A 14,870-nucleotide genomic window follows, 5' to 3' on the forward strand; every position below is an offset into this window, starting at 1 on the left:
GCTTACAAGATCTGGTGCCTCGGAGTCGGGCTGTCTCTTCCTCAGCGATGAGAACCTCTGGTGGCTGCGGGCGGAGAAGCGGCGGAAGGACTCCCGGCTCCGAGAGGCCAGGTGTCGGAAGGAGGAGGCGCGCTTGAACGGGTTGCGGCCGGCGGTCTCCCCGCTCCGCTCGGTGCCCACCGTGGCTGTCACAATGTGCAGAGCCTCTTGAAAGGACCGCCTCACTGTGCCCACCCACTGAGTCATGTGTGTCTGGGCCACAGAGAGTTTGTCACCCAGGTAATCCATGAGGCCAGCCTGGAGGAGGGAGGCAGGCAGAGGTGGTTAGGAGGCCAGCGCTGCCAGGGTCCTGGTCTCTCTGTCAGTCGTGGCCGTCCTTGGGAAGAAGTTCTGGGCTCCAGCGGAAAACCCGGCAGAGCGCATCAGTCCCAGTAAAGTAAACATGGCCCAACAAGAAACCGCGGCGGGTCACAGAAAAACGGGGACAGTGACGGGTCAGCAGCAGGTCACCAGCGAGAGCATCAAGTCAGCCAATCAGGACATCCAGTTCTAGTCCCCGGGGCCAACACTGCTGAATTCGAGAAGCAGGTGGCAATGAGGAGCAGAGCGAGGGGCCTGGCACCTCAAACTCACTTCCCTCCATGCAGGTAGACCTCCCATGCACACCTGGGAGCCGCCACCCACTGCAGAGTGCCTGCCGGCCCCCGAAGGCTCCTCTCACCTAAGCCCCACAGACCTCCAGTCCTCCTGCTGAGACGCTAAACCCGAAGCTGCATCTGCCGGCCAGCAGGCAGGCAGCACACGCACTTCCGGAGGGAGGCAGCCACCCGGCCTGGGTCCCCTGGCCCGGCAGCCCGGAATGACATCAGCCCCCAGTCTTGGCGAGGGGTGTACAGCCCAGGAATGCAGGAGGGGCCTCGGCGGGAGGTGGCCGCCTGGGAGCTGGCGTCAGCCCCAGTTTTGTGTGCCCCCCCCAGCCCCAAGTCTCAACTCGCTCGATCACTGTCCCTCGGGGACTTCAAGTGCCAGACTGCCTCCCCACCCCAGTCGGCACTGTGCAGAAATGCTGCTGCTGGGCATGCGGGTGTGTGCGAACCAGTGTGCACGCGTCTGGGGGCATGGGCGTGGGAGGCGCGGCTGCCCCAGGTAAGAGGAGGGGGGGCCGATCTGGCTTGTGCCTCTGGGGCTTCAGGTGGAGTCTGAGGACCTGTGGCTGGCTGTCGGTCTGTCTCCCTCTCCTGGTGGCGTCTTCGGCTTCCTCTCCAGGCATCTGACTACACTTGCAGAGCTCCAGCCCCTCCCCCTCTTCTTATCCTCTCTGCCGCCCCTGCCGCCTCTCCTGGAGGGCGGGGATGCAGGTGACTGGCCCTGACTTCCCCAAAAGGGTGAATCTGGGGCTGAGGTGCCTGCATTTTGGTACAGGCAGGGTTACCATGGCAACCTGGGGGCACAGCATCTGCCCCTTCCCCACGCTGGGCACAGGAGCCACGGGGATGATTCATATGTTCGGGGATCACATGACTCACTGGGTTTAACCCTTAAGGGCTGGAGCATGGTGTGTGTGGGGTGATAAAACAGAAGATGGTGAGGACTGGACAGGGAGGTGCATCAATGCTGTGGGATTCTGGACCTTCCTGTCACGACCTACACCCCTCCCTGTCCCTTCTACAGGTGAGGAAATGCTAGTTCTGAGAGATGGACTCACTTGTCCCTGGTCACACAGCAACAAGGTTATCAAGGTTTGCTTGGAATGGCTCCCTCTCCACTGTCGTGCGCAGGCCTGGCCCTGCACCTGGCCCACTGTGAGGGCTCCAAAGTATTGACTTTTCAAATGCCAGGCAAAATCCAAGGCTGAAATCCACATCTGCTCCACTGCCTGGTATGATCTCTGGCACAATCCCCTGGCTCTGTCCTGAATAAATATTAGCTCCACAGACACCAGCCTTGCCAGTCTACCCCGAAGGCCCCTCTGACAGTGTCTACAGACTGAAGGCCTAGAATCCCACATCCTCCTTCTTCCCGTGTGCTGTTCCCCATGCCAGCCCTCTGTGGTCCTCATTCATTCAAATGAGTGCGCCTCCTCTGGTCATGTGTTATTATGGAGGGTCACAGGGATGCATCGTAGCTACTGACTGGCACCACATCTCCTAAGCCTGAAGAATCTTCCAAGAATCCCATTCTCCAAAACGAGAGACTGAGGCCCAGAGAGCTGAGTCACATCCAGGGCTGTGTGCTGTGGGCTGCCTCACAGGTGACCCAACCCCCACTCCACCAGGGACCTCTGCTTATTCTTACACTGGGACTGTCTCTCCCACAGTGTATCAGGGTTGGTCCCTGAGCTCAGCTCTCCTGGGTGACTCTGGGGCATGCTGGTGGCAGCCATGATGGATGCTCAGGTGGGGTCCTGGGAAAGCCCACAGGGAAGAGACCAGGGTTCTATGCTAGCACTGTGGCTGGCCACCGGATGGTGACGGTACCCGTCCCCAGTCAAACCCCAGGACAAGAACTCTGGTCAACTTCCTGATCAGAATCTTGTGGAGACACTAAGCTTGGCCACTCATTCAAGCTGCCTTCAGTCTCCTGGCCCTGATCACAAGATGTGCAAAGATCCTGAGGTAAGCCAGAATCAGAAACTGTGGAGGTGAAGAGAGGTTGGCTCACAGCAGAGGGAGGGCCTCTGACTCCTGAGGTGAGGCTGTGTGCCCTGTAGGTGAGATATCACCCAACTGCATCCCTGCATGTAGATGAGTAAACATGCCAGAGGAGCCAGTCCCCACCTCCATCTGTGCCTGGCTCCATCCCTAGCCCCTAAGGCTGCTGCACCCACAGGGGCCTCCATAAGGAATTCACAGCGATCCCCTGCGCCTCAGGCCTCACAGACCTCCCCAGGTAACCAGGAATATACAGGAGGCAGGAGGGGACGGTCTGTGGTCTCTGACCCCACATTCATGGTGGAAAGCACATGTGAGAATCCACCTGGGAAGGAAGAACACACAGTGACTGGATGCCACAAAAGAGTCCCTCACAGCATCCAAACAGGAACAAAAGGCCAGGTGCTCAGCCAAGGGAGGTGGATGGGCTGGGGCTGCCGGGTGTCCAGATCTAGGAGTGGAGGGGGCTCCGTCACACTGACCACACTGGCCTTGGCTTTTCCAGGACTCAGGGTCTCTGTTCTTCCTGGGATTTTGCTTTGATTTTTTTAAGTGCACTCATTTAAAATAATATTTATCTTGATTACTGTTTTGTTGTTTGCTGGCCTCACCAGCCTTACCCTGGCCCCTCTGCCCTGGGTGAGCTAAATCAAGTTGTGATCTGCTACTGGTTTTAATCAGCCTTGTGCCCCTGAACACGTAACTAAATGTTCCACAGACAAAACTGCCAAGCGCATGCTTATTGTGGACGTGGCTGGTTGAGCCCTTCCTGTCCTTACTTCTAGAGGGTGCACTTGCCCTTCTGCCCATGAATGAGTTGTGCCATCCCTAGAACTCTGTCTGGCTCAGAGCTTTACACAGGTGCTCACCCCAATGACCAGCCAACTTAGAAATCCAACCCAGGTTCTCCGTCTGCAGGGAGTCAAAGCTAGAGCCATGTTGGGACAGATCTCAGCAGATACCTCTGTGTCCTCAGCTCTGTCCCAGCTCCACGCTTTACCTGGAATGCTACCAGCATAGAAGTCCCCACCTGTTTCTGTAAACAGACATCAAGCCAAAATCGCTCTGCCACCACCATCACTATCCCCTGGGCACCAGCCAGAGCACCCTGTCCCATACCATGCGTCATCGGCAGGGTAACGGTGCCGTTGTAACACAATCCCACGTGACACCACAGTGCTAAGTCATTACACGGCCCTACATGCCACCATGTTGCCTCACTGTCACTGAACTGCCTCCCTGCCACACCTCATCTGCTCCTGCCAAGGATATAATAGGCTCCACCCCATTTTACAGATTGGACGGTCAGGTCACAGAGAAGTGACTTGACTAGCCCAGTGTCTGTCACACAGCTGTAAATGGTGGAGTCGCCGGCACGGTGCACGGAAGCCGGAGGATCCCAGCATTCAGCCTCCTTTGGAGAGACAAGAGTAGAAGAGAGTGGGGGGGGCCAGATGCCTGCTGTTCGCTCTGGCTTCCCGTGGCACCACGTGCTCTGGGAGTGGGGCTATAAAAAGCGTCACTCCTGAATCTGGGGCAGCACAGGCGTGCCCCCAGAGGGCTGTTTCTGTAAATGCTATTCTCTCCAGGAAACTCTGGGGACGCCGCAGGCATCCTGAAAGCAAACCTTCCTTGCACAAGGAATCTGCAAAACAGGGGTTACTGTGGGAACCCAGAAGGAACAGAGGATGTCAACCACAGTGTGGGGTGGGACAGGGAACCCACAGGTCTCAAGAAGGGAAGAATGTGTCACTCTTTCATTCATGCATGCATGCATTCAACAAACACTCCCTGGACAGTTATTCCACATACATCGAACTGACATGGAACAGAGCTGTGGTCGGCCCCTGCACAGTTCACCCTGCCCTTCTGAATCTAAAGTGGTAAAGGGAAAAGGGGACCCAACAGGCCACCTCAAGCCCGGGCACCACCACTCCTTCCTGAATCTGGCTCAAGCATACACCCTGGAGATTTCCTGGGCTAGTGGAAGAAAGCACCAAAAGGAACGGCCCATGTGTCTGTGACCCAAGGGCCAGGGGCTGATGCACAACTAGGGGACAAATAGAGATGATGGACCTGAAGAAGAAGCACATGCTGAGCAAGGAGGGAAGGTGGAAGGTGAGGAGGAGGCGGGGTACCCGGGAGGGGTTCGGTGTATGAGCAGGAGTGCTTCCAGTACTGCATGGGGAACTAACCGGTCAGGAAGTGTGGCCACATTCCAGTCTCGACTCTGAGGTGTACATACTACATACATCCCTTCCCAGAGCTAAAGCCTCCGCCTTCTCTTCTCCCTCCTAGACTTCCTCTTGCCTGAGGCTGTTTCCCACTCTACCTGGAGGTCTCACTTATCTCTCCACATTCCGCCCAGGCTAAGGAAGTGGACTGTTACACTGCTGATAAGAAAGCCATTACCCAAAGGTGTTCACAAGCTGGGAGCTGCCCACACCTCTCACCTCACTTACTCCTCAGAGCAACTGCAGGGTGAGTGGGTGAAATCACTCACAGCCACATTTCTTACTGCAGGGCAGTGAGGTGAGGAGAGAGCTCCGGGGTCACGCTCACACTCACGCTCACACTCATGCTCACACTCATGCTTGCTCGGATTCCTGGCCCCTATGGCTCCAACACCTTCACTGCCTCTTTCCCTTTCAGGGAAAGAGCCAGAAGTCACTCACCATAGGAGACCTTTCTGCCCCCAAGTCCTTTTCATGACAATGGTCACCACTCTATGTGCCACTCTGAGTCCCTGGGGCTCCCCGAAAAGCCAGAAGCTACCCATAAGTCACACTGTCCACTCCCCGCTCCTTCCAGCTAACAGCCTGGAGATGAATTCCCAGGCTCACACATGGAAAGTACGTGAAGCCGGGGAAAACCCACTCTCCCTCCCCTTTGATGGAGCTTTGTGGCCCTAGGCCTGACCAGTACCGTGGGGTCTCCTCCTAGCCCAGCTCACTTATGCTCAGTCCCTGTTCCCTCAAGAGAAGCTGTGAAGGACTCGCGGCGTGTGACTTGCTCGGGAAGGTCCTTGCCGATTTAAGTCAATACTGCATAAAACCACACGGAGGGGAGGGCCTGGGACTCCCAGCACTCAGGGAGTGGAGGCAAGACGATCAGGACTTCAGAGTCATCCTTGGCTACATGGGGAGTTTGAGGCCAGCCTGGACTATATGGCATTTAATGTGGTGGGGCTAAGCAAACCCAGAGGGTTTGGCCCAGCACACGGCAGGCCTTGCCGGAGGCTGGGGCGGGGCTGGGGAGGGGCTGTCCCAAGAGTTCGCCACTACACTAGTCTTAGCTCATCATCTTGTTCAAACACCTCCAGAGACCCTAGACACCATTTCAGAGGCAGGCCACGGGTACAGCTGTCCCGGGCCACACATGCAGGGCTGTCCTGGGCCCCATGGGAAATACGCTGGGTGACTGGCTGGTTCTGTGTAGCAGATGCCTGTGGCCCACAGCTTGATAGCCTATGACTTCTTCTCACCCACTCATCTCCTGCTTGCTGTGGACACACTGGACAAGCCTCCATCCTGGGACACACCATGCCGTCCATGTCCTTTCTCCTCCACACACCCACCACTCTGTTCCCTCCATAGCAACAGGGAAAGAATTCTGCTAAGGGGAAACTACAGAATCTTGGCCTCCATCTTCAAGTCCACCCTTCTATCCCTTTCACTCCTGGCCCAAGATCAGGATGTACTGTTCAGACACCCCCTCCTCTGAGAAGCCTCCCCCAAACCACTGAGCATACTGAGCCATGACTCAGTTTACCGACTAATTGCTGAGCCAGGGCTCAGCATCTGGCTCACCCAGCACCCTCACAGACACTCCCCACGCCCACCATATAAACAGGAACCACTGAGGCCTGAACCGACTCACGGAGCTCCCAGCATCCCTAGGCCAGTTTCCATAGCAACAGGGAAAGAATTCTGATAAGGGGAAACTACAGCATCTCGGCCTCCACCTTCAAGTCCACCCAGGGTTATTTATAACCAAGACGAGCACGTGGCCACTTCCTTGTGTTCATTTATTTGTGTCCTCCAGTCGTCATTTCAGAGGCACGATGTTAATTGGTCGAGGGAGGGGATCGCCCAGAAAGGAGGGCTTTCAAGAAACAAGCAGAGGCATACGGCATCAGGCTTGGGGGGAATTTCCCCCCACTGTGGAATGCTAGGCTGTGGCATTGCTGTGGGGAGGCTGGTCTGTAGTCAGTGGCCCCTCACTGGGGAGTTGGGGAGATGGGGCCCAGCACAGGCACGAGGGCTTCAAGTGCAGTCCCCTGCCCGGCACCCCTAGTCACACCTGTCCTCAGTCGAGCAGCATGCAACCTCCCTTCCCACCCACAGTGGACTTCAGGGTTTCATACCATGAAGAAGGAACCACAGGCAGGACTGGGGGTGACACCTGGCCCCTGGGGAGGGCGTTGATTTCTGAGCTGCTCCCACAGTAACTCCCAAGATCTCAGATTCACAGTGAAGGTGATAAGAAGGGGCTAGAAGGAGCTTGATGGATGGATGCAGCTGGGGTGATCCTGTTTGTGGGACCCACTGGTTAGGAGCACAGACAGCTGGAGCTGTGACAGCAGCTCCATGCAGTGAGTGTGACCAGCCTGGGTTCTCACCAGCCTTCCTGGCAGATCTGCCAGTCCGCTAGGCTGTAACGAAACTCCTGAGGCTGGGAGGCTTATAGCTGGTGTCTGGTGAGTCTTTTGATTACTGGTGGCTGATGCTGGTGTCTCAGGGTCAAGAAAGGGACACTGTACTCCCATGAGGGGGCACCTCTGCTTTGCCCTGTACTCTGTTTTCTGCCCAAGTTATGGAAGCACAGCCCTGGGGGGTAAACAGAGGTGCCCAGTAGAACCAGAAAACGGTGAGGGGACCACAGCAGCTTGTCAGGACCCCCATGCTGCAATGCTAAGAGAAATGGCTGGACCCCAGGGCACACCCTCCTGCACTCCAGATGCCTACCTGAGTTACCCCTACCTCCATGGACAGACCTGGCTCTGCCTCAAGAGATCCTCAAACCCAAGTGGCCGGCTTGGCTCACAGAGCTCCCACTGGCCTCTCCCAGTCTTTGCTGGGTGGCCTGGGACAAGTGGCTTGACTTCTCTGTTTGCTTGTGCTTGGTAAAGAAAACAAAAATGGGACAGGCCCCAAAGCCACAGAGAGAAACCCTGGAGAGAGAGACAGAGAGAGAGGGAGAGAGACAGAGAGAGAGAGAGAGGGAGAGGGAGAGGGAGAGAGGGGAGAGAGGAGAGAGGGAGAGAGAGAGGAGAGAGGGGAGAGAGAGAGAGAGAGAGAGAGAGAGAGAGAGAGAGAGAGAGAGAGAGAGAGAGAGAGAGAGAGAGAGAGAGAGAGAGAGAAAGACCTTCTCATCCTATGTGAGGAAAACACATGTGCATCTCACAGATGAGGAAACTGTCAAGGAGTGGAGGCTTGAGGATGCCCATTCGGTGGCCAGTCTGAGGGTGAAACACGTGCTCTGTCCACCCTCTTAGTAGCTCAACAGACAAGGAGGTGATGACCACTCTAATGTCTGAAACCCAACCCCATCATTTTATCATGGCTCCCAGCCTTTTCCTTCTCCTCATAGTGAGCAGTAGAGGCCTCCTCCAGCAGCTGGAGGCTGTTCTCCTGTGCCAGGTTTCTCCAGAGCTCCACTCCTCAGAGCCACCCCTTCCCCAACCCAGACACAGACACTCACACACATACATTCACACACATTTGCACACACTTACACACACACATTCACACATACACTCACACATACACACACATGCACTCATGTACACACTCACACGCACACTCAGGTGCACACACACATACACATATACACTCATGTACACACTCACACACACATACACATATACACTCATGTACACACTCACACACACACTCACACATACACACACATACACATATACACTCATTACACACTCACACACACATACACATTTACACTCATGTACACACTCACACACACATACACATATACACTCATGTACACACTCACACACACACTCACACATACACACATACACATATACACTCATGTACACACTCACACACATACACATATACACTCATGTACACACTCACACACACACTCACACATACACACACATGCACTCATGTACACACTCACACGCACACTCAGGTGCACACACACATACACTTATACACTCATGTACACACTCACACACACACACACACAGAGTTCCAGAAGCTACACTGGGCCACATCTTATCATATTCCAGTAGAATCCTAGCAGCCAAAATACAAGCCCTTCCAGAGTCCTCCCATACCTCAAGGCTAAGTGAGCTGTCACTTTCCCCCCAGCACCCCCAATCCACTGCAGCTCCCCCAGGCCTGTAAGCATCTTGCACCTGAACCTGAGATTCCCTGACCTATGACACAGGAGCCAGAGTTCATCGGCTCAGAGCACCTGGCCCCAGGCTTTGCCACCCCAGGAGGTGGCTTCACCTGCCCGGTCCTGCCTCACTGAGAGTGCACTAGCAGGCGGATGTGAATGAAGCCTGGAATGAGGAAGGTAGAGGAGGGTTGGATCTGTTTATAGGAAAATGCCACACCCCACCCCTGCCAGCTCTAAGACTCCCACTGTCGTCCAGGAGGCCACCCTGGCACTCTCTGCACTCAGATCCCCCAGGATTCCCAAAGCACAGCTTTCTAGCAATTGTTTTGTGAGGGAGGGTTAAACTACCATAACCCTCCCAGAGATCCTGAGCAGCGTGATGGGCAGATAATGGGGAAAACCCTCCCTCCTGGTACAGCCCTCAAGATGCACCCAGTCTTCCTGTGATGGCTGGAACCCTGGCAGCCATTTTGGGGCCATTCCATTGTGGGGAAATAGGAAGCTAGGAAGAGCCCAGGTTGATCCACTGACAAGGGACTTAAGATTATCTCTGGAAGTGCCAGATGGTAACTATTTTTGGCTTTTGAAGTCACATGTAGCTTTTCCACAACCTTTTAAAGATGTAAAAACTCATTCTTAGTTCACAGGCCATATCTGGCCAACACCACTCTCCCTACTTATGTTCTCACCAGGTAATTTACTGAGGCCACAGCATCCTCATTGTTTGGCTGGGAGTCATGAGGTCATTTAATGTTCAATCTCTGACAAAAAGCAAGAGCTGGTGGGAACTTTGGCCCCATGAATCCGAGAAAGAGCGAGGGGCAGGGGGAAGGGGAAGGGGGGATGGGGGAGGGGACGACGGGGACAGGACGGGACAGGACAACCAGCCATCGACTTGCAGAGTGCAGAGTTCTGGTCAGGCTTGTAAGGGTTTAGCTTGCAGTTAGCATGCAGTAAACGTTACCATTTATGACTGGCCACCGGTGCCACAGCTGGATCTACCCAGGCCTAAGCTACTCCTGAAGCTAGAAGTTTTGCCTTCTATTAATCTGCAGCACACTCTGCGATGAACCTGATCCCTGCTCTGGAGCCCACCTGCTCCTCCCATGTGGGACACAGGTGCTCAACCCGTCCCGTCCCTCCTGGACTTCAGCACCACCACATGCCACTAGAGGACTCTCCTCCCTCCCGGCGGGCTGGCCCTGTGTCCCCTGCAGGACCCCTCCTCCTCTGCCACCCAGCCCCATTAGTCAAGCTCACCCACCCGTAAGAGATTAACAGGACCCCCATCCCACTTACCACGGGGCAGGTTCTGGCCTGGCCCCCTTCCACTCTCCCCAGCTCTGATGTTGCAGTAGGGGTGCGGGGCTGACACCAGCTCTGTCTGGGCAGAAGTGTGGCATCCTCCCCAGCTACTCTACCCCAAAACCCTCCATTTCGATCTGCACCCGGCTACTACTACCCTCTTCCTATCCGTGTAAGCAATGGACACCAATTCTCAGATTTCTGGTCACCCCATTCCACTCCTCCCTCATGAGCTGTATACTAGTGTACCCCATCACGAAATCTCTATGGGACCCCTAGCCTGGCCACACCCAGGATGCACTCAGACCCTCTGCCCCGTCCCAAAACTCCCCACTGCTTCCTCCCTCGCTCACCTCTAGGCTGGTCATATGGACCACTAGGTCTCCGCCTCTGCGAGCTGTTCCCACCATAGAACCTTCTCGGGGCCCAAACCTCCCTCCCGGATCCCCCCAGGTCCAAGTCCAGCTCTCTGTGTCTGAGAAGTGTTTCCAGCCATGCAGCCTCCCCTCCGCCCTGTCCCGCCATCTCCACACACAGACCAGTGCAGGGAACAGCTGCTTCCTCCGCATTTGTGTGACCTGTCTCTGCCTCCAGAACCCACACTGGGGAGGGTAGAGCCCGAGTCACACTTGCCACTAAAATTAGCAGAGGGCTGACAAGATGGCTCAGAGGGTAAAGGTGTCTGCTGCCAAGCCCGATGACCTGAGTTCAATCCCTGGAACCCACAGGGTAGAACAAGCGACCTGACCCCAATTCCTACAACTTCTCTTTTGACCTCCACACGCACAGACACATACACACAAAGTAAATGAATAAATGAAATTTAATTTAAAAATTACTTGAGCCGACAGACAAATGAGGGGGTGGGGCAGCGCAGCATCCACTGGATGGTGACAGGGACAGCCGGGGACAGCCGGGGACACCCTTCAGTCAGCTGCAGCTGACGCCCCAGGGGCTGGGGGCCAGCATCTTTTTTCAACCCCCGACTTGAAAAGGCTTATCTAAATGCCACAAACTGTGACCAAGGCATGTCGGTTGAAGGTCTCAGGCTAAGAACGCGGCTCTCCATATCTCAGTAGCTATGGCAACTGAAATCGTCAAGTACAATTTGTCTTCTTCTGACTTTACACACAGAAACTCTGGAAGCACATGTCCAGGCCCTTTCCTGGCAACAGGGATACAGAAGAGACCTTGCTTGGCCACACGACAGTGCTGGGTGTCCTCACTGTGAAGAAAGAGCCTGTCTGGAGATGCTGCAGCCTCAGGACCACCAGCGAGAGCAGAGGAAAGGTGAGGACACTGCTTACCATGTACTAAAAGGTCTTTTCCTTTCAGGACTCCTACAGCCCCTGAGAGCCCACGCTACTGACAGGAAGTGGCCTGAAGACCACAGAGAACGAGGTCCCTGATGGGAAGTGACCTGGAGACCATGGGGAACTTGCATAACCTCCGTGCCCCCTAACTTATCTCCACATAGAACACTATGGAAGAAGGTGCCATGCTGTACTGTTTAGGGACCTGTGGACAAGAGGAAAGTCTGTCTACATCCCTCAATGATTGGCTGACCGTGAAAGTGTAAGCTAAAACAAATCTTTCCTCCCCAGGCTGCTTCTGGCCATGGCATTTCATGCCATCCATAGGAAAAAGAAACAAAAAAAGCAGGACACCCATAAGAGGTGACCAAGTGCCTTCTGGGGAGAGGAACCAGCTGGTGCTCGTTCTACAAATATGTGAACACATGTCTGTCACCCTTCTTGGGGGTTGGGATGAGGAGGCATCCAGGGACCCCATCTTGGAGTCCCTCAGAAAATGCTTCAGGGAATCATGAACAGCAAGATGGCCATGGCCATGTGTTTGTATGTGTGTATGGTGTGTGTGTGGTGTGCATGTGTATGTGTACTATGGTGTGTGTGTGTAAGGTGTAGTGGTATATGTATGGGGTATGTGTGTGTATCGGATATGAGTGTGTATGGTGTGGGGGTCTGTTTACGGTGTGTGTGTGGTGTGAATGTGTGTATATATGGGTGTGTGTATTGGGTGTGTGTGCATGGTGTGGGGTGTGTATGGGGTATGTGTGAATAGTATATGTGTGAGTGTGTGTACGTGCATACAAGCATGCGGAAGTTGGAGTTGACAATCAGGCCTCCCATCCCCCCATCGCTCTCTACCCTCTCTCTGAGATGGAGGTCTCTCACTGACTGGCTAGACTGACAGCCAGCCTAAGGATCCATCACCCCAGGCCTGAGCTGGTTTACAGATGTGCACAGCTGCACCTTGTCTCTACATGGATGTCATTTCCACAACACCCATCTTTTCTCTCAGCCAGGGCCTCGCTGCATGTGTGGCCCAGACTGACTTCTAGTGCATGATCCTCTTACTGCAGACTTCTCGGTCCCATGGCAGGTGTAACCATGGGCCTGGCCTCCTTCCGCACATTGGAGCTTCTCACCAGGTGACAAGACACTGAGAGCAGTAACTGTCACATTCAGGACCTCATCAACTGGGTCAGTAATGTGAGGCCTGGATGACAGAGGTTGGCACCGCAGCACGGCATTTCTCTGGGTAGCCAGGTCCCTGGGTACAGAGGCTCAGCTTCCCGGCTCACAGGCCCTCTTCCACGGTCCTTAAGTGATGGAGGCACACTGCCTCAGCATGTGGGGCCAGCACCCCCCCCCCCCGTGAAACCCATCACTCACTTTGCACATGGAGTCCCAGCCTGCACCCTACCCCTCACACTGCACCGGGGGAAACAAACCTATAATTATAACAGCGAGATGGCTGTGGAGGTTTGCTGAAGCTGCCTCTGGGGTGTGGTCCCTCAGAAGGAGGGGTCTGACGAAGCCCAGACATGCAGCCAGTGTTGGGGAACAGGATCCCCACCCTGGAGAGAAAGAACCTCTTAATGTCCTTTCACAGTGGGAAAGGGGACTCGGGTCAGCGGGTTTGTTCTGACAGCGGGCGTGGAGCCTGGCTCTGAGGAAGCCTGGGTCAGTCCTCGGGGCCAGCAGGCCTCGACACTGAGACACAGAGGCTCGGTGGCTGGGGTGGGCTGGCACAGCCTGCTCTAAATTTAAAATGACTAATGTGGCTGGGAAGAGGGGTCCTGGGGGCTCTGCTCCATAGCAGGGCGGTGCTGGCTGGGGCTTGGCAGAATGCCCCAGCCGCTCAAGGCCGGCCTGGGCAGCAGCTCCCAACAGCCCGTGCGGTTTCCTGTCCACCTGCATGGACCTGAACAACAGGAAAGGGTGGCAGCAGGGACCCGCCCCACCCGGCTCTCTTCTCCATCCATTCTGCAGAGACGGAGACTCTCGGAGGGGCTGGGACGTGCGAGCTAAGCACGGCTGAATGTCCGACACTGTGTGAGAACCTAATAAACAAATCACAAAACAAGATCCGGGCCAGCTTCAGAAATAATCATCTCAGTTACTCGCCCACTTCCAGGCTCATTCGCTGAGTGCCTTTGCATACTAAGCCCAGCTCAGTCACAGCAAACAAATTAACAAGATACATCTCTACCCTCAAAAAGCTCACTTTGACGCTGGTTCAATGTTAACAAGCACCTACTGTGTGCAAGCACTCATGCTAGGAAATGGCGAATGAACAAGGGGCCCTAATCACTTATTCTTTTCAGCTGTTCATTCTGTCATCCAGTTCTATAAGCAGCTATTGAGCTCTTTCTGTATACCCCGCCCTCTGCTGAGCACTGTGGTGCAGCCAGTACCGACGGAGAGAAGATCCGACCATTCATGATTCACTCGTGGACACCTGGATGCCCACCTGTGTGACGACGCAGGGCTGGGCACAATCACCAGCTCCGTTGCAACCGTCTATGAGCCAAGTGCAATCAGCGCTTACACAGCCTACTGTGTGCACAGGAGAGGAGGCCTGTTGTGACCTGCCTCCTTCCCTCTGACAGGTAAAGTATACACCAGGCACCTACTGTGTGCCAGGCCCCGGGAAGTCAGTGAATGAGCTTCACACACACGGGGCTGGATGCTCACCTGGTCCCCCTGTCAGAACTGCAAGGCCCTCTCAGCTATTCAAAGCCGCAAGACTCAGGTGGCTGGGAAGCAGGCCACACACACCCTGCCCTGACCGTGGCAGGGGCCCAAGGGTCCATGAAGGAGCCACTTGGTACCCAGGCTCCCATCTGGAGATGAGGATGAGAGAATCCATGAATCTAGGGACAGCCAAGCTCAGGAGAGGCTGGAAAGAACTGCCCACATCTCTAAGTGTAGAAGTGCACAGCAGCCAGCAGCCAGCCTGGGTCCTCAGCGTCTCCACCCTTCTGGACTGAGGGGAGGGCAGAATAGCAGGCTCTGTGTCCACCGTCCAGAGGCTGAGGACGTACGTCTGTGTCTCCTCCCTTGTGGCCACTGGGATCCACGGAGACCACAGAAGGGATGCCCTGGGCCTTCTGTGGCTGTGCCTTCATGAAAACAAAAACAAACAAACCAAAACACACACACACACACACACACACACACACACAATGTGGTCATTACACCGGCTCTCACAGCCCAGGCCTGTGTGCACAATCAC

General features: G+C 55.1%; 1 protein-coding gene across 6 annotated transcripts in view; it reads right to left on the minus strand.

Annotated features, from left to right (window-relative positions):
• Kiaa1671 (KIAA1671 ortholog) overlaps nucleotides 1–14,870 on the minus strand; it is a 140,333-nt gene that overhangs the window by 45,994 nt on the left and 79,469 nt on the right. Inside the window, exon 1 of one of the 6 annotated variants that reach the window (XM_021232383.2) lies at nucleotides 7–1,672. The exons of the other annotated variants lie outside the window; for them this stretch is intronic. Within the exon in view, the coding sequence (XP_021088042.1) occupies nucleotides 7–288 (282 nt within the window). The 5' untranslated portion in view covers nucleotides 289–1,672. Of the gene's footprint in view, nucleotides 1–6; nucleotides 1,673–14,870 lie in introns of those variants that run through there. 6 annotated transcript variants of the gene reach the window in all.

The sequence above is a fragment of the Mesocricetus auratus genome, unplaced genomic scaffold (assembly GCF_017639785.1).
Source record: "Mesocricetus auratus isolate SY011 unplaced genomic scaffold, BCM_Maur_2.0 Super-Scaffold_100025, whole genome shotgun sequence".
In the NCBI taxonomy this organism is placed as follows: domain Eukaryota; kingdom Metazoa; phylum Chordata; class Mammalia; order Rodentia; family Cricetidae; genus Mesocricetus; species Mesocricetus auratus.